We start from the raw sequence: 19,583 nt of genomic DNA, 5'->3' as shown, positions 1-19,583 counted from the left end.
CCTTATTTTGCATAATTATTATTGCCCTTCATGTGCTCTCTAGCCATGCGAGGTGATATAGCCTTTGCAAAATGCATATAGTAATTCTTGTGGCATTTGCATTCTTTTAGCCCCCTTTTCTTGGCTTTAGGCTCCTAGGATTGCTCCCTAGTGTTTCAGTAATCAGTATCAATCACCAACCCCACCCCTCTCCACCCAAAAGGAATAATAAAATAAAAAGCCTCATCAACACTAGGAAGCTTCGTTAATTGAATTCTACTTTTCATGTTGCCACTTACAATTTCACTTTCATTGATTACCATTGTTTTTAACTAAACATTGACCATTTGGTTCACGTATCAAATTTTTATATTACTCACGGCCGGCTCTACTTTTATGACTAGGGCGGTTCCTATTCTTTAGTTTATTTTCTTTGCATTAAAATAAAACAATCAAACTTACAATCGAAGCATATGATGTAGCACACTGGGAGAGACCACTCAAGATGAAGTCTTCATTTGATTGTGATACTTGATCTTATCTTCATTCGTAGCTATATACAGCTAATAAAAAATTAAAATTTTACATAGTTGATGGATGGTTAGATTTTTTAAGTAAATTGATTAAAAACTTTAATTCGCATGAATTAGTGTGTGTATAGCTATTACACTCTCTACCAGTGGTTATTGCCTTGTGTTCTATATGTATTTTATTAATATAGTATTTCTCTATTTAAATGATCTTGGAGCGAATCAGTACGGCTACGTCGTAGTACCGCTTTTATTTGACCATCATCACGTGCTGACCCTTTTAAGAGATAAAGATGTATGAGAATCACTGCTCATAATCGACATTCATTTGTTTGTCACAGTTTAAAATTATAAAAAAGAAAGAAAGAGATTTTTAAACATTCTGAAATATGTGTTGTGTTGATTAAATTAAATATTTCGTCACTTGACTAACATGTGTTACTTACTTTATTATCAATTTAACTCTCCATTTTCATTTATACTTTACTCATAATTTCTTAAAAAAATCTATTTTTTATAGTTCAATTAAATTATCAAATAATTTTAAAAAAAATATACGATTGTTTTAAGCTTTACCTCTCTTTAGTATAGGATTATTAATCGACATTTTATTGTTATCGTTATTATATGATGATGATGGTAATAAAAAAAATCTAACTCATTTGTGGTTTTCAGAAAAGAATTTTCAGTTTCACAACCGAGTCTTATAAACGGGAGTGAATGGCACGTGCAATCATGTGTTTGACGACTTTGTGTTGTGAGAGTGAAACTTCGCATATACGTACAGCATGCACACGGATTTGAATGTTTTAACATAATCAAAATATTTATTAAAATAAAAATGAAATTTTCAAATTTTCAAATTTTCTAAATTTTTTTTGCTATTATTTTTCTTAATTATTAAATAACAAAGTATCAAATATATTTCATGTTTTTAACATTATATATATATATATATATATATATATATATATATATATATGCTCTAATAAGTATTTTTTTCATAAAAATTTATTAGTTTTGAATAATTTATTTTATTCTAAAAACAAAATATAACTTAAATTTTTAGAATTAAGTTTAAATATATAAAATAAATAAACTCTAATTAAGAAAACATATTTGTTACATTAAAACTACAATAATATAAATATTTTGTGTTACTACATTATTATTATTAGTTATTTAAACTTAATCTTGAGAATTAAGATTAAAAATTTTTAATCACATAAAAGGGAAGCTATTTTATAAAATAAAGAATTGAAGGCATAAAATTTTAAGAACTTCACAATTTATTATAAATATATACGTATATTATCATATTCTATTTATTATATTAGTTATCACTCCAAGTTTCTTTAAATATATATTTTTCAAATTATTCATTTGACAGAATTAGATAATACATATTTTCATGTTCAACTCAAAGTTTCAATAAAATTAATTACTTAAAATCAAACTCTATCTAATTAAAATCCAATAATACATATGAGATAAAATTGAATTAACTTGATTTATTTATTAAAAGAATGTAGCAATTTTAATGACAAAGATTAGAAACACATTATTTTTAATATTTTTATTGTTATTGGCTAAATTTTATTAATAAATTTTAACTAATTATTAAGAGTGTGTCAATAGCAGTTGTTTAATTTCAGTATTATATAGTTAATTATAAAATTAAATAAATATAAACTAATTAATATACATAATGTATATATAATTTTATTGAAAAAGATAATTTTTTTTAATATATTATTAAAAAAAGATAATATATCAAACCAGATTAAAAGTATTTTGAAATATAATTGAAATTTATTTATTTTAAACCAAACCAAATTAGCAGGGGTAGAACATATTTTAGCCGAACTCTATGCACACGTGCGCTCACATGTGACATGTCTGTGTCAATCCTGGCGGAGTAAATTCTTGAAAAGAATTATGAATGTGATTGCATGTGGATTCATAGTCAACTGCACTGTACACTTCTGATATTAAATAGTTCTTCAATTTAAAAGAGAAAATGAATATTTTCTTTTTTTTAATGCAAAATCATTTTTTATTCAAAAAGAATAATCTCATAATAACCCATCTAGAAAATAAAACATGTATATTTGCTTTTTTAATTTCACGCATAATATTTTAGAATCTTATATTTAAATTAATTTTCCTTTTGGCTGACCATATAATGCGACATATCCTTTTTCTAAAAGATATTGATAAAAAGAAGCTATTGAAGAAGATTCTGTTTAGTAGGGCATTTTATAATGACCACACGTAATGGACACATAAAAGGAAAATAAGGGCACTAGGATACCGAATCATATAGATGTTATGTAGTGTCTATGTATGGAATAGCATACTCGTATTTGGCATTCGAACCACGAATCAGGTTTATGATATACCGAATGAGATCCATTTTTTGGGGAATCACTTTTACCCCAATAATGAAACAAAACCCTTTACTAACCACATACTTGTATTCTTCATTTCTACCTCTAAATTGGGGTGATAACAGTGGTGGTAGATGGAGAAAGAGAGGCATTATATTAGTGGTGATTGCTGAAGGTGTCCCATACAGTACTGTGGAAGGGAAATAGACGTGTAGCCTGTTTTGTTAAGAGGGTACACAGTGCCTCGCTGTCTAGCATGTGAAGGGGGTGTGGCTCTCTCTCTCTCTCTCTCTTACATGCACCCACTATAACCCACCCAACTGGCACTTCTCATTCATTCGCATAGAAAACCCAATGAGAGGAGAATGAGGACAAAACTAGTCTAGGATTTCAGTCTCAGTTTCTTGCTCTTTCCCACCTCCTATCCACTCTTTTTATTTCTATCCAACTTTGTAAGTAGTGGACACTGCACACCAAAACCAAAACTACATTGCCATACCGTTAATAGAGAGTGTGTAGAACTAAGAGTTTGATAAATTGTTCCATTCTTTTCAATCTTTCACCACTACTCTTCCTATATACCAAATAGACAGCTAAAGGAAGATGAATGCATTTGCTTCAGAATGCAGTAGTGGGTGTGAGTCTGGTTGGACTCTATACCTTGAGCACTCTTTCCTTAACCAGAATGCTTCACATAGAGATACTAGATTCATAGGTGGAACTGAGGGGTTTTATGAGGAGGAACACAAAGACAAAAGAGTCAAAGATGAGAACTCCAGGGAGGAGGATTTGTCCATGATTTCTGATGCTTCTTCTGGTCCTCCACATTTCCCAGATGATGAGCCTTACTTCAACGAAGAAGTCAATGGTTGCTTTTATTCAGCATCGAAGGCAGTAAAGCTCCCCAAGAGTGGTACAAAGAGGCAGAGAGTTAAAGTAAATCCTCACAATGAAGATCAACATCTTCCTTCTTTTCTTCATGACACTGCTAGTTCTCATGTCTTCAACTTTTCCCCAGAAAGTTTTGAGGTGTGTAATGCCAAGAGTTTGAACTTACATGATATTCCATGTGTTTTTTTTACTCAAGATTCTTGACAATTTTTTTCAGAATAATGTTACTGGGTCAAACCCACAAACTTCTATAGGGAGTATGCTAGATTATTCACAAGGTTTCTCTGCTACTTATTTTGAGGTACTTGGCTTGATTCTCTTCTTTGATTTGACTGTCTTGCCCTTTGTAGAAGGCATATAGTCAAGTATAAAATCATTTGTATTCTTGCAGGGAAGATCCTCATTCCAAGAAGAACACTTTGGTTTCCTACAATCATCTCTATCAGAAAATGAACTTCAAGGGGACAAGTAAGCTTCTTATGTTATTTGCATTGGAAGAAAAATTTACTAGATATAGTAGTGCAATGACTTGTAGCAGCAAAACAGAATTCTAATTTTTGGATTTGATCATATTTATTTGCTTTTCTTGTTTAACAGATGGAGGGAAAGGAACGGAGATAACGCAAAGACATATCAGTTTTACTAATTTGCCTCTGCCATATGGTGAAGATTCATGGTGCAGAAGGAATTGATATCAATAGGGACCCTTTACCTTTCTTTTTCTCTTGTAGCTGTCAATGCAGTGGGAAAAACCTGAAAAGACAAGTTAGATTTTTATTTTGTTTTAGAAATTTAATTTCCTTGTTATTGAATGATTATCACAAGCTAGATCAGTTAGGCAGGCTCTGTACAACCTTGCTCACCTCTTGTTTTCCATGAAGCCCCACACTCAATTAATACAAGCAATATGCAGTACTAGCAAGTCTTAAAATTAAAAGCAAACTAAATAAATATTTAGTACGTGCTTGCTTGAATATTTTATTACAAATATTTATTTAATTTTTCTAACCTTTTAGGATGTTTTAAACATTAAATATGAAAAAAATTTCAACGAAGCATGCACTTAATTGCTAATCCATCGCTTTAAAAATGAAATATAACAATGTAGCATTATTTTTTGTTGGCGGTATAAAATTAGCCTTTTAATAAGATACAGCTTTGGAGTTCAGAGGTTCCCAGTTAAGTAATTATTTTAAGCCATATATACGCAAACCAAATTCATAGATGTAAGTTTCAAGCAACACTGTCGTCTGGTAGACAGCAGCAGGGATCTATGGCTCCTAATTTATAAAACCCAGAAAATTCATTATAACTTGCTATTTGCAATAACTTCCATAATACCTAAGCGATACACATATTGCCCCCAAAAGCATATGAATTTGAGGGATAAGAGTTATATAAGGTGAACGAACAAAGTGTTCATAAATTTTTAATTCAGCTTTAATTTGATTTAAACTATAAAAGCTGTGTTTGTTTTCGCGTTAAATAGTTCTACTTTATTTAAATTCAAGAGTAAATATGCTTTTATTTTATTTTCAAAAATAAATTTACTTTATATAATTTTTTAAGCAAGAAAGGCGTCTGGATTAAATTAAGTTATGCGCTGGACAATCGAATCGGATAAACTGTCATGTTTTTATTCATAAATTAACAATATTTTTAGCAAAGCAAGATTAAGCGCTGCCGACTTAATATATCCATCCTCGATTGAAAGATAATTAAGATAAAGGCTATGTGATCCGAAGTTGATTAGGTAGGATCACTTTTCATTTACATTTGATTATCTAGGATATTTACATTGCTAGTACTAGTACGCACGGTTGTAGATTAATAAAATAAACAAGTTTAAGCCTTAAATTGTTTTATAATTAAAAAATTAATTTTATTTTTTTTAATAAAAACACATGTTTTGTTAAAAGAAATATATAATTCAAATTAATATAAACATATATTTCAATCATATTTAATAGTTTAGAATTAATTTTATTAACTTTAAACCACACAAACATTTGGGTGTTAAAAATGAATGCTTCTGCTTCCAGAAAGAACAAATATGATAAGTAGTGTCATGAGGGATGGGCAATGAAGAGTTTGTACAAAGATGAGGAGGAAATGGCAATCTTCATGTTGGAATATTTCATATGTAGCTCTTTAAATCTCTTTTAAGCTCTGGAGATCCTGCCTGAGATCTTCCTGACCCAAGGAACATGCCCCATTTTATTTAGTTTGTCAACTTGATCTCTTTTGGAAGGATCCTCTTTTACTATATGATATATGATGTTTGTTTATGTAGTTTTGTTCCCTCCAACTCTGCCTGCTTGGAAGCTGTCATAGGACTTGATGTCATCCACAATCGTGCCTTTGGTTTTTTTATTCCTTTACTTATTCCTAGTCAGTTCCTGTTATAATAAGGTACGAGTCCAGAAAGGTTGAAAAAGCTAAAGAAAATATGGGCATTGAGAATTTAGGATGACAAAATTCTAATCTCATCCCACATGTTTTGTCATATATAATTTAAAGTTTGGCAATGAGAGTCTTGGTAATGAAAAAAAGGACTAGAATAATTGAAAAAGTTAGCATACAGACAAATCAAACACACAAACTTCTAGAGAGAGAAAATAATTTAAAAGTGATGATAGTCATTGCCCAACTGCATTCCATCTAATTGGATAAGAATCTAAAAGGGTGTGGGAAAAACATTTCTGCTCTTCCAACCACCGCCCAAACCAAACCCCTCTATCCTTGTCACATATAGAGAGAGAAGGTAGGGAGGGAGCATTGTTGCTTCCAATAACTTGTCTATTATCTCATCTCCTATTTATGTGGCCATTGCCAATTTAGTTTGGATGTTCCCTTTTCTCGGGACAACTCTTTCTGCATTTCTGCGGGTTGCAAGCTCTATGCCAACGACATGAATTGAATGTGGTACACACTACACGCTATAACATGATAATTGGCAGTGAGTTAGTAGTACATTACATCACAGCAAAATTCCATGTCAAGGGCTACGAAGCATTGTGTTTAATTTCTGTTCTAATGTCTAATACAGTAGCAAATCAAATGTCCTAAGTATAGGATAAATGCAATTTCACTAGAGACTTAAGACAGTTCCAACTAATAACAACTTTTTGGCCCATGGGAGAGTGGCACTGAAAAGTTTCGCAGGCAGAATAATTCTTCCTTTAATCTAGTCAAAACCCACACTTCAAATCACAGAAATTTTATTTTCTTTCTAGTTTAGACTCTTATTTGGAACTTGTACTAAATTTCTACTGTTAAATCTTGGACTTCACGTGTAGGCCACAGGACTCTGCTCTGATCTACCCCATGTGAGAATAGAATTTCTCATTAAGAAAACTAACTTGTACCATTGGACAACTATGAGATTGGTCATGAAATTTGATAGTTCATAATTTGAATACAAGCAAAATCTCGAAGGGCGATACACCTAGAGAAGTAAACTGCTAGAGATTTGACTTTGATAAAGGAAATTTAATCTTACAACACACTTCACTTAGTAACTTTGATCCGCAAGGCACAAGATGGGCTCTACCAAGCTGATCCAAAGTCATGGGCAGGATATCCAAACCGAAAGTCACATGGGGTCAATGACCGTAATATTACTATAGATTTGCAAGCTAAAAAATAAGAATGATGATAAGACGTGGCTTTGGATGACAATTATGAGCTAAGAATGCATGTAGTGATTGGTGAACCTAAAAGTAACGTTTGACCTCACTACCAAATGATTCGGTGGTTCTGTCCCTTAGATCTTTGATATTTTGAGGGGTGACTTTCCGGCCTTAGCCTGCCAATAATACTTTCTTTTCCTTTGAACAAGTCATGCCAATGCAGGGAAATGTCAGCAACAAATCTTGCAAGAAAGAAACTGCCGCCATATCCAAATATCCCAAGAGAAAAAATAAAAAATAAAAAAGAGAAAGAAAGATGAAGTTCAATATACTATTGAAGAATGTGATGCCAACAATGTCAAATTAAACTCAATCACTTGCAATGTTTGTACATGGAGGATTTCAAGGATACAGGAAATCACAATCTAATGTTCAATGTGCCTATGTGGATACAAAGTATAGTTCTAAGGGTGGAGCTGCAGTGTACAGAAGCGAAAAATCAATGCCGTCAGTGTACAGACTACAGAAGCACCGACTGAGAAGTAACTAACAACAATTCAGAACCAATTTCACTTGTTACTTCGAAGCCAATCAAGGATACCCTTTTCTGTATCTGAAAGCTCCCCATTCTTTGCCTTTAACGTCCCTTCAATATAGTCAAAGTAATCCTTGTAGTTACGCTTGTAATAACTCTCCAGCCTCTGGTTCACAATGTGACTAAAAATTAAATATGGCACAAAACATAATGCCCATCTAAGTTCATTCACGTAGACACTAAAGACAACATGTTGAATGGGGTAAGGTTTGAAAATAATCGGTCGGTTGGTAAAATATCATTTAGTTCAGTGACTCATATTGTTCCATTAGAAAACATTATTGTACTTCTCACATATAAATGCACACCAACAAACAAGAACGGAATTTAAATATCATTACCTCCTTGTCATTTTTCTCCTTGTTTTCCTCTGATTTCTTCTGATATTCTGATAATAATTTCATTACAATATTTTTTAAGTTAGAAAGATCACTTCAACTTGTTAAGAGGTAGAACAGCTACGTTAAAACTACTTAATTTAAAACTATGGACAAAAGAAGAAGTGAAGAGAGGGATGTGTATACTTTTAAGAAGCTGAGTCCTAGAGTCAGGTACTTGGGTGGTGGCAATTACAGTAGATAAGAGGATTCCTCTCCTTCCAAGTCCCACGTTGGTGTTTAAGGTGGGTGTGGCTGGGTTTGCTGCTTTTCCTTGTGTTCTGTGAACTGCTTGCAAATTTGATGAAGCATACTTGTTTACGGTAACAGTTAGTGCCATCAATATGCTTTGTCCTACTGAACTCATCCGGAAGTTTTCATCAGTCTCTTATCTCTATCTTGTTTTACTACAACCAAGCGTTAGAGCGACTGGATAATGAAGATGAAGGCTAAAGTGGTCAGTTAAAGAATGAAATCCAAACCCGTTTCTTTTATTGGTTTATTTAACAGTTATCCCAAACTAACTTTAATGGTTTTATTTATCTATTACAAAATTATAATAATAAATTATTTTATTTTTCGTGCATCCCTTTACATACCAAATAAGGGAGAATGGATTGTCATGAAGAAATTTTGTATTTATCTCTATCTTCATTAGGTATAAAATAAGTGAAACTTTGTTAATAATTGTAAATATTTGCAAGGATATACAGATACAAAATTTGTTATACAGTAAGATCAACATGAAAAATATTCGTTTTCAAATAAAGTGTTCTTTATCATCCCTTTTTTTTTTGCATTAAAATCTCCCAGTTTTTATTTTTATTAACAAACCAATGCAGTAAAAAGAAGTTGAATTAGGGTATTGAGTACAAATGATTACTGTATTTGTTAAAAAAAATGTCTAGCACATGTAGGAAATTAACATTCAAATAAAATACATTTCAATCTGTAACACAGATGGGTGGGCACCTATTCCAGCAAGCGCTTGCACTTGTACCAAATGATGGCAACCACATACAAGAATATGCAAGCAACAGTGCATCCAAAAATAGTCCCGAGGAACTGTGGCATCCCAGTATCATATAGATCGATATGAATATTCATGCTAAATAGACCAGTCACACATATGAAGGCATTCAAAAGTATATTTGCTGTGCCCAACTTCACTCCCATTTGGAGGAGACGGTTCTGTTTGTCATCCAAGGTAATGTTTATGTAGTCCTCTGTGTCATCCACGTACTCCCTCAGCTTCAATGGGATAACAAAGAAGTCAATTTCATTCTTCAGGTAAACAACAAAAGGTAACATGATCATATCACAAAAGATTTGACAGACTAATATAAAGCAAAACTATATCAAACTTCTATATATCCAAAGCCTTTTTCTTTATTCATTAGCCATATTCCCTGCCTCATGGATCATTTACAGATGTGTCAATTTATTTATCTTTACTGTAGCTTATTTTAAAGATAGTTTATTTGTTTAAATTTTTTGAAAAAACAAAAACTATAATTGTCTCAAAATTAATTTCAACTAAACACGTGTAATACTATGACTTCAGTAGCAGACTAGCATTTCCTTCAATAATTCTTAGGAATGGAATTTATGGAGACCACTGCTTATCTTGTGGACCCTCCTCCAAATTAAATATATGTTTAGTAACTTCCATAACCTTTGGATAAGCTTCCATTAGGCTAATTGATCAAAGTATGAAGATTTTGAATTTTTTTTGGATCCTTCAGCTACTTATGGGGGGCAAAGAAAAGGGTCACAAAAGTATAAAAGAACGAATTAAAATATAGAAAATTGCATACCCTTGATAGCTTGTTCGATGTGCCACCGATTTGCACAAAGTAAGCTCCCAAGAGCATCTCAAGTTCCTCCACATCAAAAGAGTGTCTGGTTACAGCACCGTAGGTAGTGCTAGCCTGGGCTTCATGCATTTCACTACCAACTCCATTAGATGCTCCAAACATTTGGTCTTTTGAGTAGTCAGCAGAATTTTCATGATCTTCATGATCACTAGCAGAATCTACACCACGTTCCAATGATACTTCAGGAGGAATCCTAAAAAAATAACCGTAGGCACATAGTTGTTATTTTAAGAATCACGGACATAATCATATTCATCATATATAAAATTACATGCCTGTCACTTATATCTGGTTGAAGAACTTCATTCTCCATGTCATTCATGAATGAGGCAGTAGAATTTTCAAGTTGCTGTTGAACCAACTTGTCTGTCAGATACAGCTCAGCCAAATGTTCATTATCATCCAGCAAGTGCTCTAATTCATCCCTTACCTAAAAAGATGTCAACAAGAAATTGAGAAGTAACGTCCCACATTACATGTACTAGCAAAGTAATGAAGAAATAAGGAATGTCCCATAATTGAAAATGTCATAAGATAAGACTTAGGTATTGTATCCTAAGTATTTTTATACCCTTTTTCAATAAAAAAAATATAGTTTCATCTTAAAAATTAATAACAACACATAAGATTAACCTTTATTGTGCTGGTTACTGAAATGAAACTTCAATTTTAATTAAAAAATAACAATAAATATACTTAAAGAACAATGTCTAAGTTTTATTTAGTATCATAACAATTAATAAAAATTTCAAAGAGCAAGGCAGTGGTAGATGTTGGAAACACTGCTTAACCCTTCGAACACGAGCAGCCAAGGCAACTAAGCGGCTCTTAACAAGACGAATGCATTCCAAATTGGAAGTACTAATCTGTGAGGTCAATTTATCTAAGGCAGGATAAGTCTCCTGCTCCAATATCTTTGCCTACAAAACCATGGGAAAGAGAAATAAAACAGATTATAGAAAATCATGAAGTCATGAAAAGCAATTAAACGATCCATATATGGAGGAATAATATATACATACATATACCTCATTTTCTAAAGCACCACAAGCAGCCTCAAGGCATGCCTCCAGTGCTAAACACTCAAATGGAAGAATCTTCATGCCATCTTGCTTTGTTTCAGATTCATTCTTCCCATCTTGAGCCTCCTGTAGATTTATTTGATAATAAATAAAAGAAAAATCAAAGAAGAACTACTGAAAACACTTTCAAGGCTTATGTCATGATATCCGCCCTTGAAAGAATACTAGAAAGCATAAATACCATATACATCAAATTTTCAAAATCATTTGATAAAACATGATTATAATAAAATAAATAAAAATTAATACAAAATTAACATAGAATATAAATTTAAAATTTTAAAAATTGATGCTTTAAAATTGAAAATTAGTTATTGTAAGCATGACAGACTTTTATAACTTAATTAATTATCTTGATATTTTTATACTATTATATAAAGGTTTATTCTATAATATTTTTTTTAAAATATAACTATAAATAAGATCTTATAAATCAGTGTTTTAAATGTACTGATTAAAGAAATAAAAATAAAAAATGTATCTACTTGAGATTGTTTCCTAAATGAGTGTACTATTTGACTTAATCCATCTTGAATTAATAAAAAGGGTAAGATCATTAATTCACAAGATAACTAGTTGAATTATTTTAAAAATTGATGAATCAGAATGTTTAAAAGAATGTATTGGTATTAATTCAGACGTGTAAATGGTGAATTCAGCACTTAACAAGAATGAATTATGGTTTTCTTTCTCTGACTAATAGTGAAATAAAATAAAGACCGGAGGTTGTGGTTGAGTGGTGGCACGGTGGTGGCACAGAATCTGCGAGTGAAGGTCATCAAGAAAAGAGAAAGCAGAAGGGTCGGTGGAATTGACGAAGAGAAGGTCTTGAGCAGTGATGATGGCCTTTATGTGTTCCAAGTTGACGATGATAGCTCTTCCACGCCCAGCAATGGTGGAAGGGTATGAAAGCAAAGGGTCAAGTATTCGCAGGTCCCGACCAGACACACCCGTACGCTGCATTATCACGTGTTTGGGAGCCTCCACCACCTTTCTCTGCCCCTCTAAGTTCATCATCACCCACGTTCTCTCCTTCTTCTGAAGCACCATTCCTCTCTTTAGTTATGTGTTGTGTTCTTTGTTACGTACAATGTTAATTTAGATCTACCTTTGTCTTCCAAAGGAGACGCCATTATTACAATATTTTGTCAATGCATTCATTACCCATTTTTTGTTTTATGTAAGACTCTCACTTCCCTCCATTCACCGCTCTGTCTTATAACGAAATAACAGTTGTAACTTCCGATTCTGATTCTCTCCAACGGGACCCCTCCCATCAATTGGTCTATTTAGACCCAAATTAATCAATATTGATGAAGACTGATCAATGTTGGTGCGAAACGTTAGCTGCACTGTTATATGGATTTTTTATTATTATTTAAACTTTAAATATTTTTATTTATATAAAATACATCACTGTATTAATGATGTTGATGTGGATGAGAGTTCTGATATTTGGTATTGTTATTATTTTTCAGTTCAATATAGGTACAAACGAAATGATGTTAAGAAGAATGTTGGTAATATGTTATTATATTTTTTTTATTGGTCAATTTTTAAAATATTCTTTGAAAAGTGATTATTTTATAAAGCAAACTTTTTAATTTTTTAAAAATATGCTAGGCATAAAGAATATATAAAAGTTTGTATTAAAAAAAACGTATTACTGGTAATTTTCATGTTAGGAAAGCCAACGTAGTTAGTATACCTAATATGATTTTGTTAAGGGAAGCTTTAGTATGTTCAACTTCTAGCTATTTTCAAAGAAATTTAAGTGGGTTTTGCATGTATAGCTCTATACACTTGACTTCTTTATGTCCCCATACATTTTTTTTCAATTATTTAAAAAGAATAATTTTAAAAACGTTTTTAAGAAAATCTTAACGAGAGTATTTTAAAAATAATTGACTTAAATATGTATTAATTATTTCCTATTTCTATGTTGAGTTATTTGCATGTTGAATTTTCATTATCTAAGTTTGCATTGGGTTCCCATTTCTCTTTTTGCTTGTATTTATGTTTATTGTTGATTTTGCGTCAGGGCATAAAATTTTGAGTATGAATATATAGTTTATTATTAGCTTTGGGTTGAGATTTTCAAGTTTTAAATTTTGGATTTGATGGATGTTCACTAACATCACCCACTTGCATCAATTATATATATAATGAGTTGGTTAACATATGTTTATTTATTTTTTTCATAAAGTTCCTGAAGTCATATGCTAACAAGGTATAATTTTGATTTTCACATACATCGTTTTCATAAGCTTATTTTCAACTAATTTGTGTTTATCTACGGCAGATAAATAATTCCATTGCATCAAGTTTCAAGCTGTAAAATAATTAGTTTAAGGCCAATATTGTGTACTATCAACTCGGATTTTTTAAACTAAAATATAATGAATTTGCTGCAAGTTAATTAGGTTTTTTTATTTAAATATTGTAATTTAAAAATAAATTCTTTTTTTTCAAATTATTTTTATGTTTGGAGTGAATTTGGTCATGTGAAAAAAGTTTTGTTAATATGTTTGACGAAAGTATTGAATTTTAATTTTTTTTAAAAATAAATTTTAACATTAAAAACACAAAATAAGTAGGATGTTCCCCTTTATCACTATTTTGTAATTTCTCCATATGTTTGGCAAAGTTAGAAAGAAATTTTGCCATGAATAGAGTAAAAAAAATTTTATATTAATATTAGGTCACTGTCTGAAGGTTAGTTTTGTTATGAAAATACACAATTTGTGAATAGTTAATATATAGCACGAATTTAACATAATGCCCACATAATATAGTAAAACTTGTTTATTATTTAAATATTTTAACATGTATATATATATATATATATATATATATATATATATATATATTTCATTGTAACAGTTTATATTTTTATCTACAAATTATTATCACATCATAATGATATAAATTTAAATTTATAATTACGTTAGATATTTGTTTAATCAAGTTAATATTTGTATTATTAATTAAGAGATAAATAAATGTTACCATACTGTCAAACTCGTACCACGTGTCAATTTTCTATGAACTGTTTAATTTTCATAAAATAAACTCACTCCAGTAATGACACTCAATATAAAAAAAATTTCGCTCAGCTCGTGACAAAACTTCTAATTTTGACAAACATATGTCGATGTTGTAGCAAAATTTATTTTTTAAAAAATTTAAATCCAATACTTTAATCATTGTATCAACGAAACTTTTATCACGTGGTCATATTCCTCCCAAACAGACAAAGAAATGGTTTGAAAAAAATAATAAATAAAGAACTTATTTTTAAAATTACAATATTTAAATAAAAAAAAAACCCCTTATCATTATAATATTATTATTCACTAAGTAAAAAAAATTGAAGATAATTGTGCTAGAGTTGAAAATATTTACAATTTTATTCTTACTATATCTTCCAGCATTTGAATGGGTAATAAGGTATAGTTTTTAATATATAGTTTTATACTTGTTTTTAAATATTTAAATGAATAATCAAATCTATTCACAACTTTTCTTTTACATATTAATCTTTAAAAATTTATATGAATAATTAAAAATCAACTTTAGACAAATAAAAGAAAAAAATTAAAATGAAGAATACTTTGAACGTAAGAACAGTCAAATTCTCAAGCAAAAGGCAATTATATTGAATTATCTAATGAATATGAAAGGTTAAGACTGGCGTACTTTGAGGGGCATCTCTATTTTAAAATTCATGACTTATCAAGTATAGAGCAGGAAAATTACATATTTACCCGACGAATCTTCAAATTATTCTCTCGCCACAGCTGGATTTATCAACTGATAGACTCAACGAATCCTTTCAATTAGACAAGGCAAAAAAACTACACAACCTTCAATGCTTTATGTCCGTTACAATAATTTATAGATTTTATTAATCTCAACTCTTAGTACCGAAGATAAGCAGTTAATAATAGTAAAATTTTATTAAAAAAAAAAGTGTTTATTGTATTTTATAATTCAATACAATAATTGTATACCTTTTTCTAAAAAAAATTTATTTGTAGATGCTTAAACTCATTCTTAAAGGCTGAGGTTTACAAAATTCATAATTTTTATCTAACAGACAAGTAAAGAAGAATAAAATATATTATGTTTCTAGAACATAAACATGCCTGACCTACCTACACTGATGAATCAATCAACTGAACTTTGTTGCGAGTCAGACCATAACATGACAGTTGCTAAAAGTGCTATGGAGGCAGTTTCAACCCGAAGACGATGAGGTCCAAGACTAACAGCTGTAGCACCAGCTTCTATCATCATACTCACTTCTTTCTCAGTGAAGTCTGGAAAACTCCATGGCAACATAAGCAAGTGTTAGTTTTACTTTAAGAAGAAAATATATATAATTTATTTCCTCCAAAAAACATAACAATTATTTGGCGTTCACATCGTTAACACATTTTCATTTTACCCTGATAAGAGGGATATTTAACCTCACATCTAACCTTTAACTCATTATCGTAGCAATTCAATTGTAATGCCCATTCATTTCCAGACATTTGGTGTAACGAAATGGAAATTGGACAGCTAAAAACATACTAACCGCCTTCTGGTCCAATTATAATTAAGCCACAATTTTCCTTTTCCAATGTCATCAATGCACTTAGAACAGGAGTTGCACTCGCCGTTGCAACAAGAGATAGCTTTGATTGTGAAATCTAAGGGACAGAAATAGATCAAGCTGGTTATGAACAGAGAGAAGAGTTGAATGATATCAGCATAACAAATTCATCAATGCCATCGTGTAGCAATGCATGTCAATTAAATTGCTAACAACACTGGGATCAAATCCCTTGTTTAACTCTGAAGAATTCCCAAGAAAGAAAAAGGAAAGCAAGCATATACAACAGTATAGACATCTAGAATTACAAACATATCAGCGGTTAATAAGATGAAGGTTATCACAATGTACTGGTTAAAATTCTTCTGAGACAACAGAAATCCATGCCCAAATTTCTGGCTGGGTAGTAAGTAATGGAGAACTCACCCGGTGTAATAGGTCATCAATCTCTACAGGAGGTTTCAGAACCATTTCATGCAGTCGCTGGCCTACAAAAGAGGCATCAATGCAAAGGTTTACTAACCAAAAGCAAAATAGGTTAACCTTCATTTTCAACCCAAGTTTAAAATTCATTACAGTCTGAATAGCCCAAAGAAAATTTTGATAGTAGTTAAATAAATGTTTAACCTCAAATGCAAGTAAAAACAAAATTACATTGTTTGGATGCTGCTAAAATGACACGTTCCAATCTGTCCACCCGACTTTCTGAGATTGCTGGAGAACGTTCAGTCAGTAGAGGAGTTACACTATTGGCTCCAAGTTCCTATCACATTTAAACATGAATAAAAGAAAAACAACCACAATGCATAGAAGCTGTACGTCTAACCAGATAAAATCTCAATACGCTATTGAAACATACTGTGCACTTCTCTAGGAGCCAGTCAGCACGACCACCCTTCAGAGTACCTAGACAGGTATGGTTCAAACAAGTTAAAAATTGGGTAGGAAAACTTAAGTGTTCTTCAAAACATGCAACGGTTAATAAGTAGTTGTACTTTACTGTTAGACTACAAAAACCTACCAAAACCAGCAAAAACGTGTAATTGTGTATTTTGTGGAGGTATTGATATCAAATCATTCAACGCAACAAAATCAAGTCCAGTGCGGTCGATGTTTTGTATGCATCCTTCTACCAGACCTCCTTTCCCATTGAATAGCTGTACCCTTGAACAGCATGATTAGGATCATCGACAAAATCTTCTTCAGATCAGAGTATAAGTGTAGTGCTAGACAGAAATACCAAAACACGGGCTACAAAAGATGTGAAAGGACTATCTCTTTCTCAATTTTCATTGAAATTAACAAAGAAAATTGTGCTTGAAGAAACAACCCTGGCTAAACATTTGTAGCACAAGATGTTCTACATTCAATTCTACTGTGATTCCCTGATGCCTTTACACTTTTTTGTAATCAACATAAAGAATTTTAAACAAATAAAAGATTATTCAATTTGGCTTTCAAGGACACTACAAATTGTCAAAAATAAAGTTTCATCTCTGAATCACAAGCAATGATCAACAAAATTACCTATCATTGGTGCTCAACCTCAATACCTTTGTCATATGCCAGAATTCATCACCTTTTACGCGTATAACATTACCCTGCATTATTCCGGGTATAAAAAATATATATTTTTCAAATAACTATCTTCAACCAAACCAAATAGCACATTAACTGCAATAGTTTTTCAGAAGTAAAATAATTAAATAAAATCTCAGCAAGCCGTTAAAATGCTGACTTTACAAGAAACAAACTAAGAAATTCCCTTAATCCCTATTCCATGAAGCTACGTGCTGTCTGTAACGGGACGTTATGAACTGAATTCATTTCTAATTGAAGCCATATCCATTAGTCGAATTCATATTGCTCAATATTGTTCTTAGGAGATGATTCCGGTATCATGAAACAGTTGAAAATGAAGCGAAGAGAGAGAGAGTGGAAGAGAATGCCTTGAAAGGAGGAAGAGTCTCGGAATAAAATCGGGGAAGGCCACCACGTGACTGGTCCCCATAATCGGAGGAGAAAGAGAATGCACGGAGGTTGAGGCTTCGGAGCCACGATCGATTCACAAAGCGAGGGCTTGAAGCTCCTAGGGTTTGCAACATTTCTCTTTGTCTTTACACCCCCAAGTCAATTTCAGTTTGTGATAATTCCTGTCTTCATTTGAAACGGTTGCGTTGCATTTGCAGGGAGAGAAAGAAGGTTTATTCATTTATAGCGGGAAAAAACCCCATCATGGCCCATGGCTTAGGCCCATGTATAAATTCTCGTCTACAAATCAGTGTTAAACCCTATGGCGTTTAGGCATCACCGTTGTGTTTGGGCATTAGGCTTAGTGGGCTTTTTTCTGATTAATTAATGAATAAACCCAAAACAAAAAGGGAAATCTCAACGGATTATTAAAAAAAAGTACGTTAAAAAAGAATTAACTATAACTTTATTATTTTTCAATTTAAACTATGTTTCATTTTAATTGATAATTTTTTGATTTAATTAGCTTCTTATTTTCAAATTAAACAAATTTGATCCTCTGTCAATTTTCTTTAACCTAAAATTCTTATGTTTTTCATTTAAATATTTGAGGGTTTATGAAAAATTTAAGATACAAATATTTTAAAAAAATGTTAAAGCCTTTAGAAAGTTTATAAGATTTTATAGGAAACGAAATTAGGATGTAAAAAGAAAAAAATAGATATTTTCTTTATTGAAATTTGATGCATAAATTTATAAGTGTGCAGTAGAGGAATGCTTAAAATAATTTGATATACAAACATTTTAAATATAAAATTTGAAGGTTAGTTTCTTAAATAAGTCAATATTTGTTTATCATGACGCTGCTATCTTCATTTTTCTAGGCTTTGACTCCCTTTTCAGGTAAACATTAAATTTATGGAGATAATTGGCACAAGTAATCCCAGGTTTCTAAGTCAAAGCTAGTAGTAATTGGAATAATTATTATTATTTTAAAATCGAGCAGCAAATAGCGTACGGCATAGAGGGGCCTAGATGTAATGGAAATATAAATCCACAAAGAAGCTTCTATTGGTAGGTTGTAAATGTAAATTTCCAATACGACTAATCCACCCTCTCTATATATATTCCTTTAATTCGATCATAGTGATTCAGAGTCAGCCATCAATAGCATGTCAAAATCATGCTTGTTGGCCAACAATGCACTAACCAGGCCATAATGAATCCACACAGTAATTAAATTGTGTAAATAAAACAAAAGCTAAAAGTTGCTGTTCTTAACAATTTCATACGCATATGAACCTTTGTTGAAACAAAAACTTTGACAAATAACTTGAAACACGAGTAATTGTACACAATTATGGATGTAAAACTCTGCAGCCAAAGTTGGAAGCACTACAAAGAAAGCTCAACAAATGGACATATAATAGTAGTAACATTCTTGCCTCTTGGTTTTGAGTAATCATGTATTGTGGGCCTACAGCCGCAATCTCCACTGCTAGATGTTATTTGAAACATGATATAATTAAAGTCATCCATGTTAGACCATTCTCGAACACAGTGGCTTGGTATGACTGATTCTAATGCACTTGGCAGTTTTGTACAGCATAATATTTTTGAGAAAATATTTTCAAAACATCGAAATATGACAACAAATGT

The 19,583-nt window shown here is 31.5% G+C and overlaps 4 protein-coding genes across 7 annotated transcripts; 1 reads left to right on the top strand and 3 right to left on the bottom strand.

Moving 5' to 3' along the window:
- Positions 1-3,083: 3,083 nt before the first annotated feature.
- LOC113872468 lies at positions 3,084-4,716 on the top strand. The gene is made up of 4 exons (XM_027510047.1): positions 3,084-3,928; positions 4,008-4,091; positions 4,182-4,258; positions 4,388-4,716. Exons 1-4 carry the CDS (start codon positions 3,503-3,505, stop codon positions 4,434-4,436), a joined length of 636 nt encoding a protein of 211 aa, XP_027365848.1. The 5' UTR covers positions 3,084-3,502; the 3' UTR covers positions 4,437-4,716.
- A 2,470-nt stretch (positions 4,717-7,186) lies between these two features.
- Positions 7,187-8,862, bottom strand: LOC113872469. The gene is made up of 3 exons (XM_027510048.1): positions 8,542-8,862; positions 8,359-8,405; positions 7,187-8,123 (listed from the first exon to the last, which is right to left on the bottom strand). The coding sequence occupies exons 1-3, from the start codon at positions 8,759-8,761 to the stop codon at positions 7,992-7,994; spliced, it is 399 nt and encodes a 132-aa protein (XP_027365849.1). The 5' UTR covers positions 8,762-8,862; the 3' UTR covers positions 7,187-7,991.
- A 504-nt stretch (positions 8,863-9,366) lies between these two features.
- On the bottom strand, positions 9,367-12,436 carry LOC113872466 (magnesium transporter MRS2-3-like). 2 transcript variants are annotated; one of them, XM_027510041.1, is made up of 6 exons: positions 12,074-12,436; positions 11,300-11,419; positions 11,063-11,191; positions 10,547-10,701; positions 10,212-10,464; positions 9,367-9,645 (listed from the first exon to the last, which is right to left on the bottom strand). In XM_027510041.1, the coding sequence occupies exons 1-6, from the start codon at positions 12,401-12,403 to the stop codon at positions 9,367-9,369; spliced, it is 1,266 nt and encodes a 421-aa protein (XP_027365842.1). In that variant the 5' UTR covers positions 12,404-12,436. The 2 variants fall into 2 exon arrangements, with proteins under 2 accessions (XP_027365842.1, XP_027365843.1); XM_027510042.1 differs by having other exon boundaries at positions 11,300-11,401.
- Positions 12,437-15,316: 2,880 nt separating this feature from the next.
- On the bottom strand, positions 15,317-18,122 carry LOC113872467 (ribosomal RNA small subunit methyltransferase E). Of its 3 annotated transcripts, none has more exons than XM_027510044.1 (8): positions 17,903-18,122; positions 17,507-17,554; positions 16,975-17,110; positions 16,813-16,859; positions 16,608-16,716; positions 16,380-16,441; positions 15,936-16,050; positions 15,317-15,675 (listed from the first exon to the last, which is right to left on the bottom strand). In XM_027510044.1, exons 1-8 carry the CDS (start codon positions 18,056-18,058, stop codon positions 15,524-15,526), a joined length of 825 nt encoding a protein of 274 aa, XP_027365845.1. In that variant the 5' UTR covers positions 18,059-18,122; the 3' UTR covers positions 15,317-15,523. The 3 variants fall into 3 exon arrangements, with proteins under 3 accessions (XP_027365845.1, XP_027365844.1, XP_027365846.1); XM_027510043.1 differs by having other exon boundaries at positions 15,376-15,675; positions 16,975-17,117; positions 17,481-17,554; XM_027510045.1 differs by lacking the exon at positions 15,317-15,675 and having other exon boundaries at positions 15,709-16,050; positions 16,608-16,667; positions 16,755-16,859; positions 16,975-17,117; positions 17,481-17,554.
- Positions 18,123-19,583: the final 1,461 nt, after the last annotated feature.

Source organism: Abrus precatorius, unplaced genomic scaffold (assembly GCF_003935025.1).
Source record: "Abrus precatorius isolate BTA unplaced genomic scaffold, Abrus_2018 Scaffold7, whole genome shotgun sequence".
Classification (NCBI taxonomy): Eukaryota; Viridiplantae; Streptophyta; class Magnoliopsida; order Fabales; family Fabaceae; genus Abrus; species Abrus precatorius.
The sequence above is the reverse complement of the archived record's forward strand: the minus strand, read 5'-3'. Positions and strand labels throughout refer to the sequence as shown.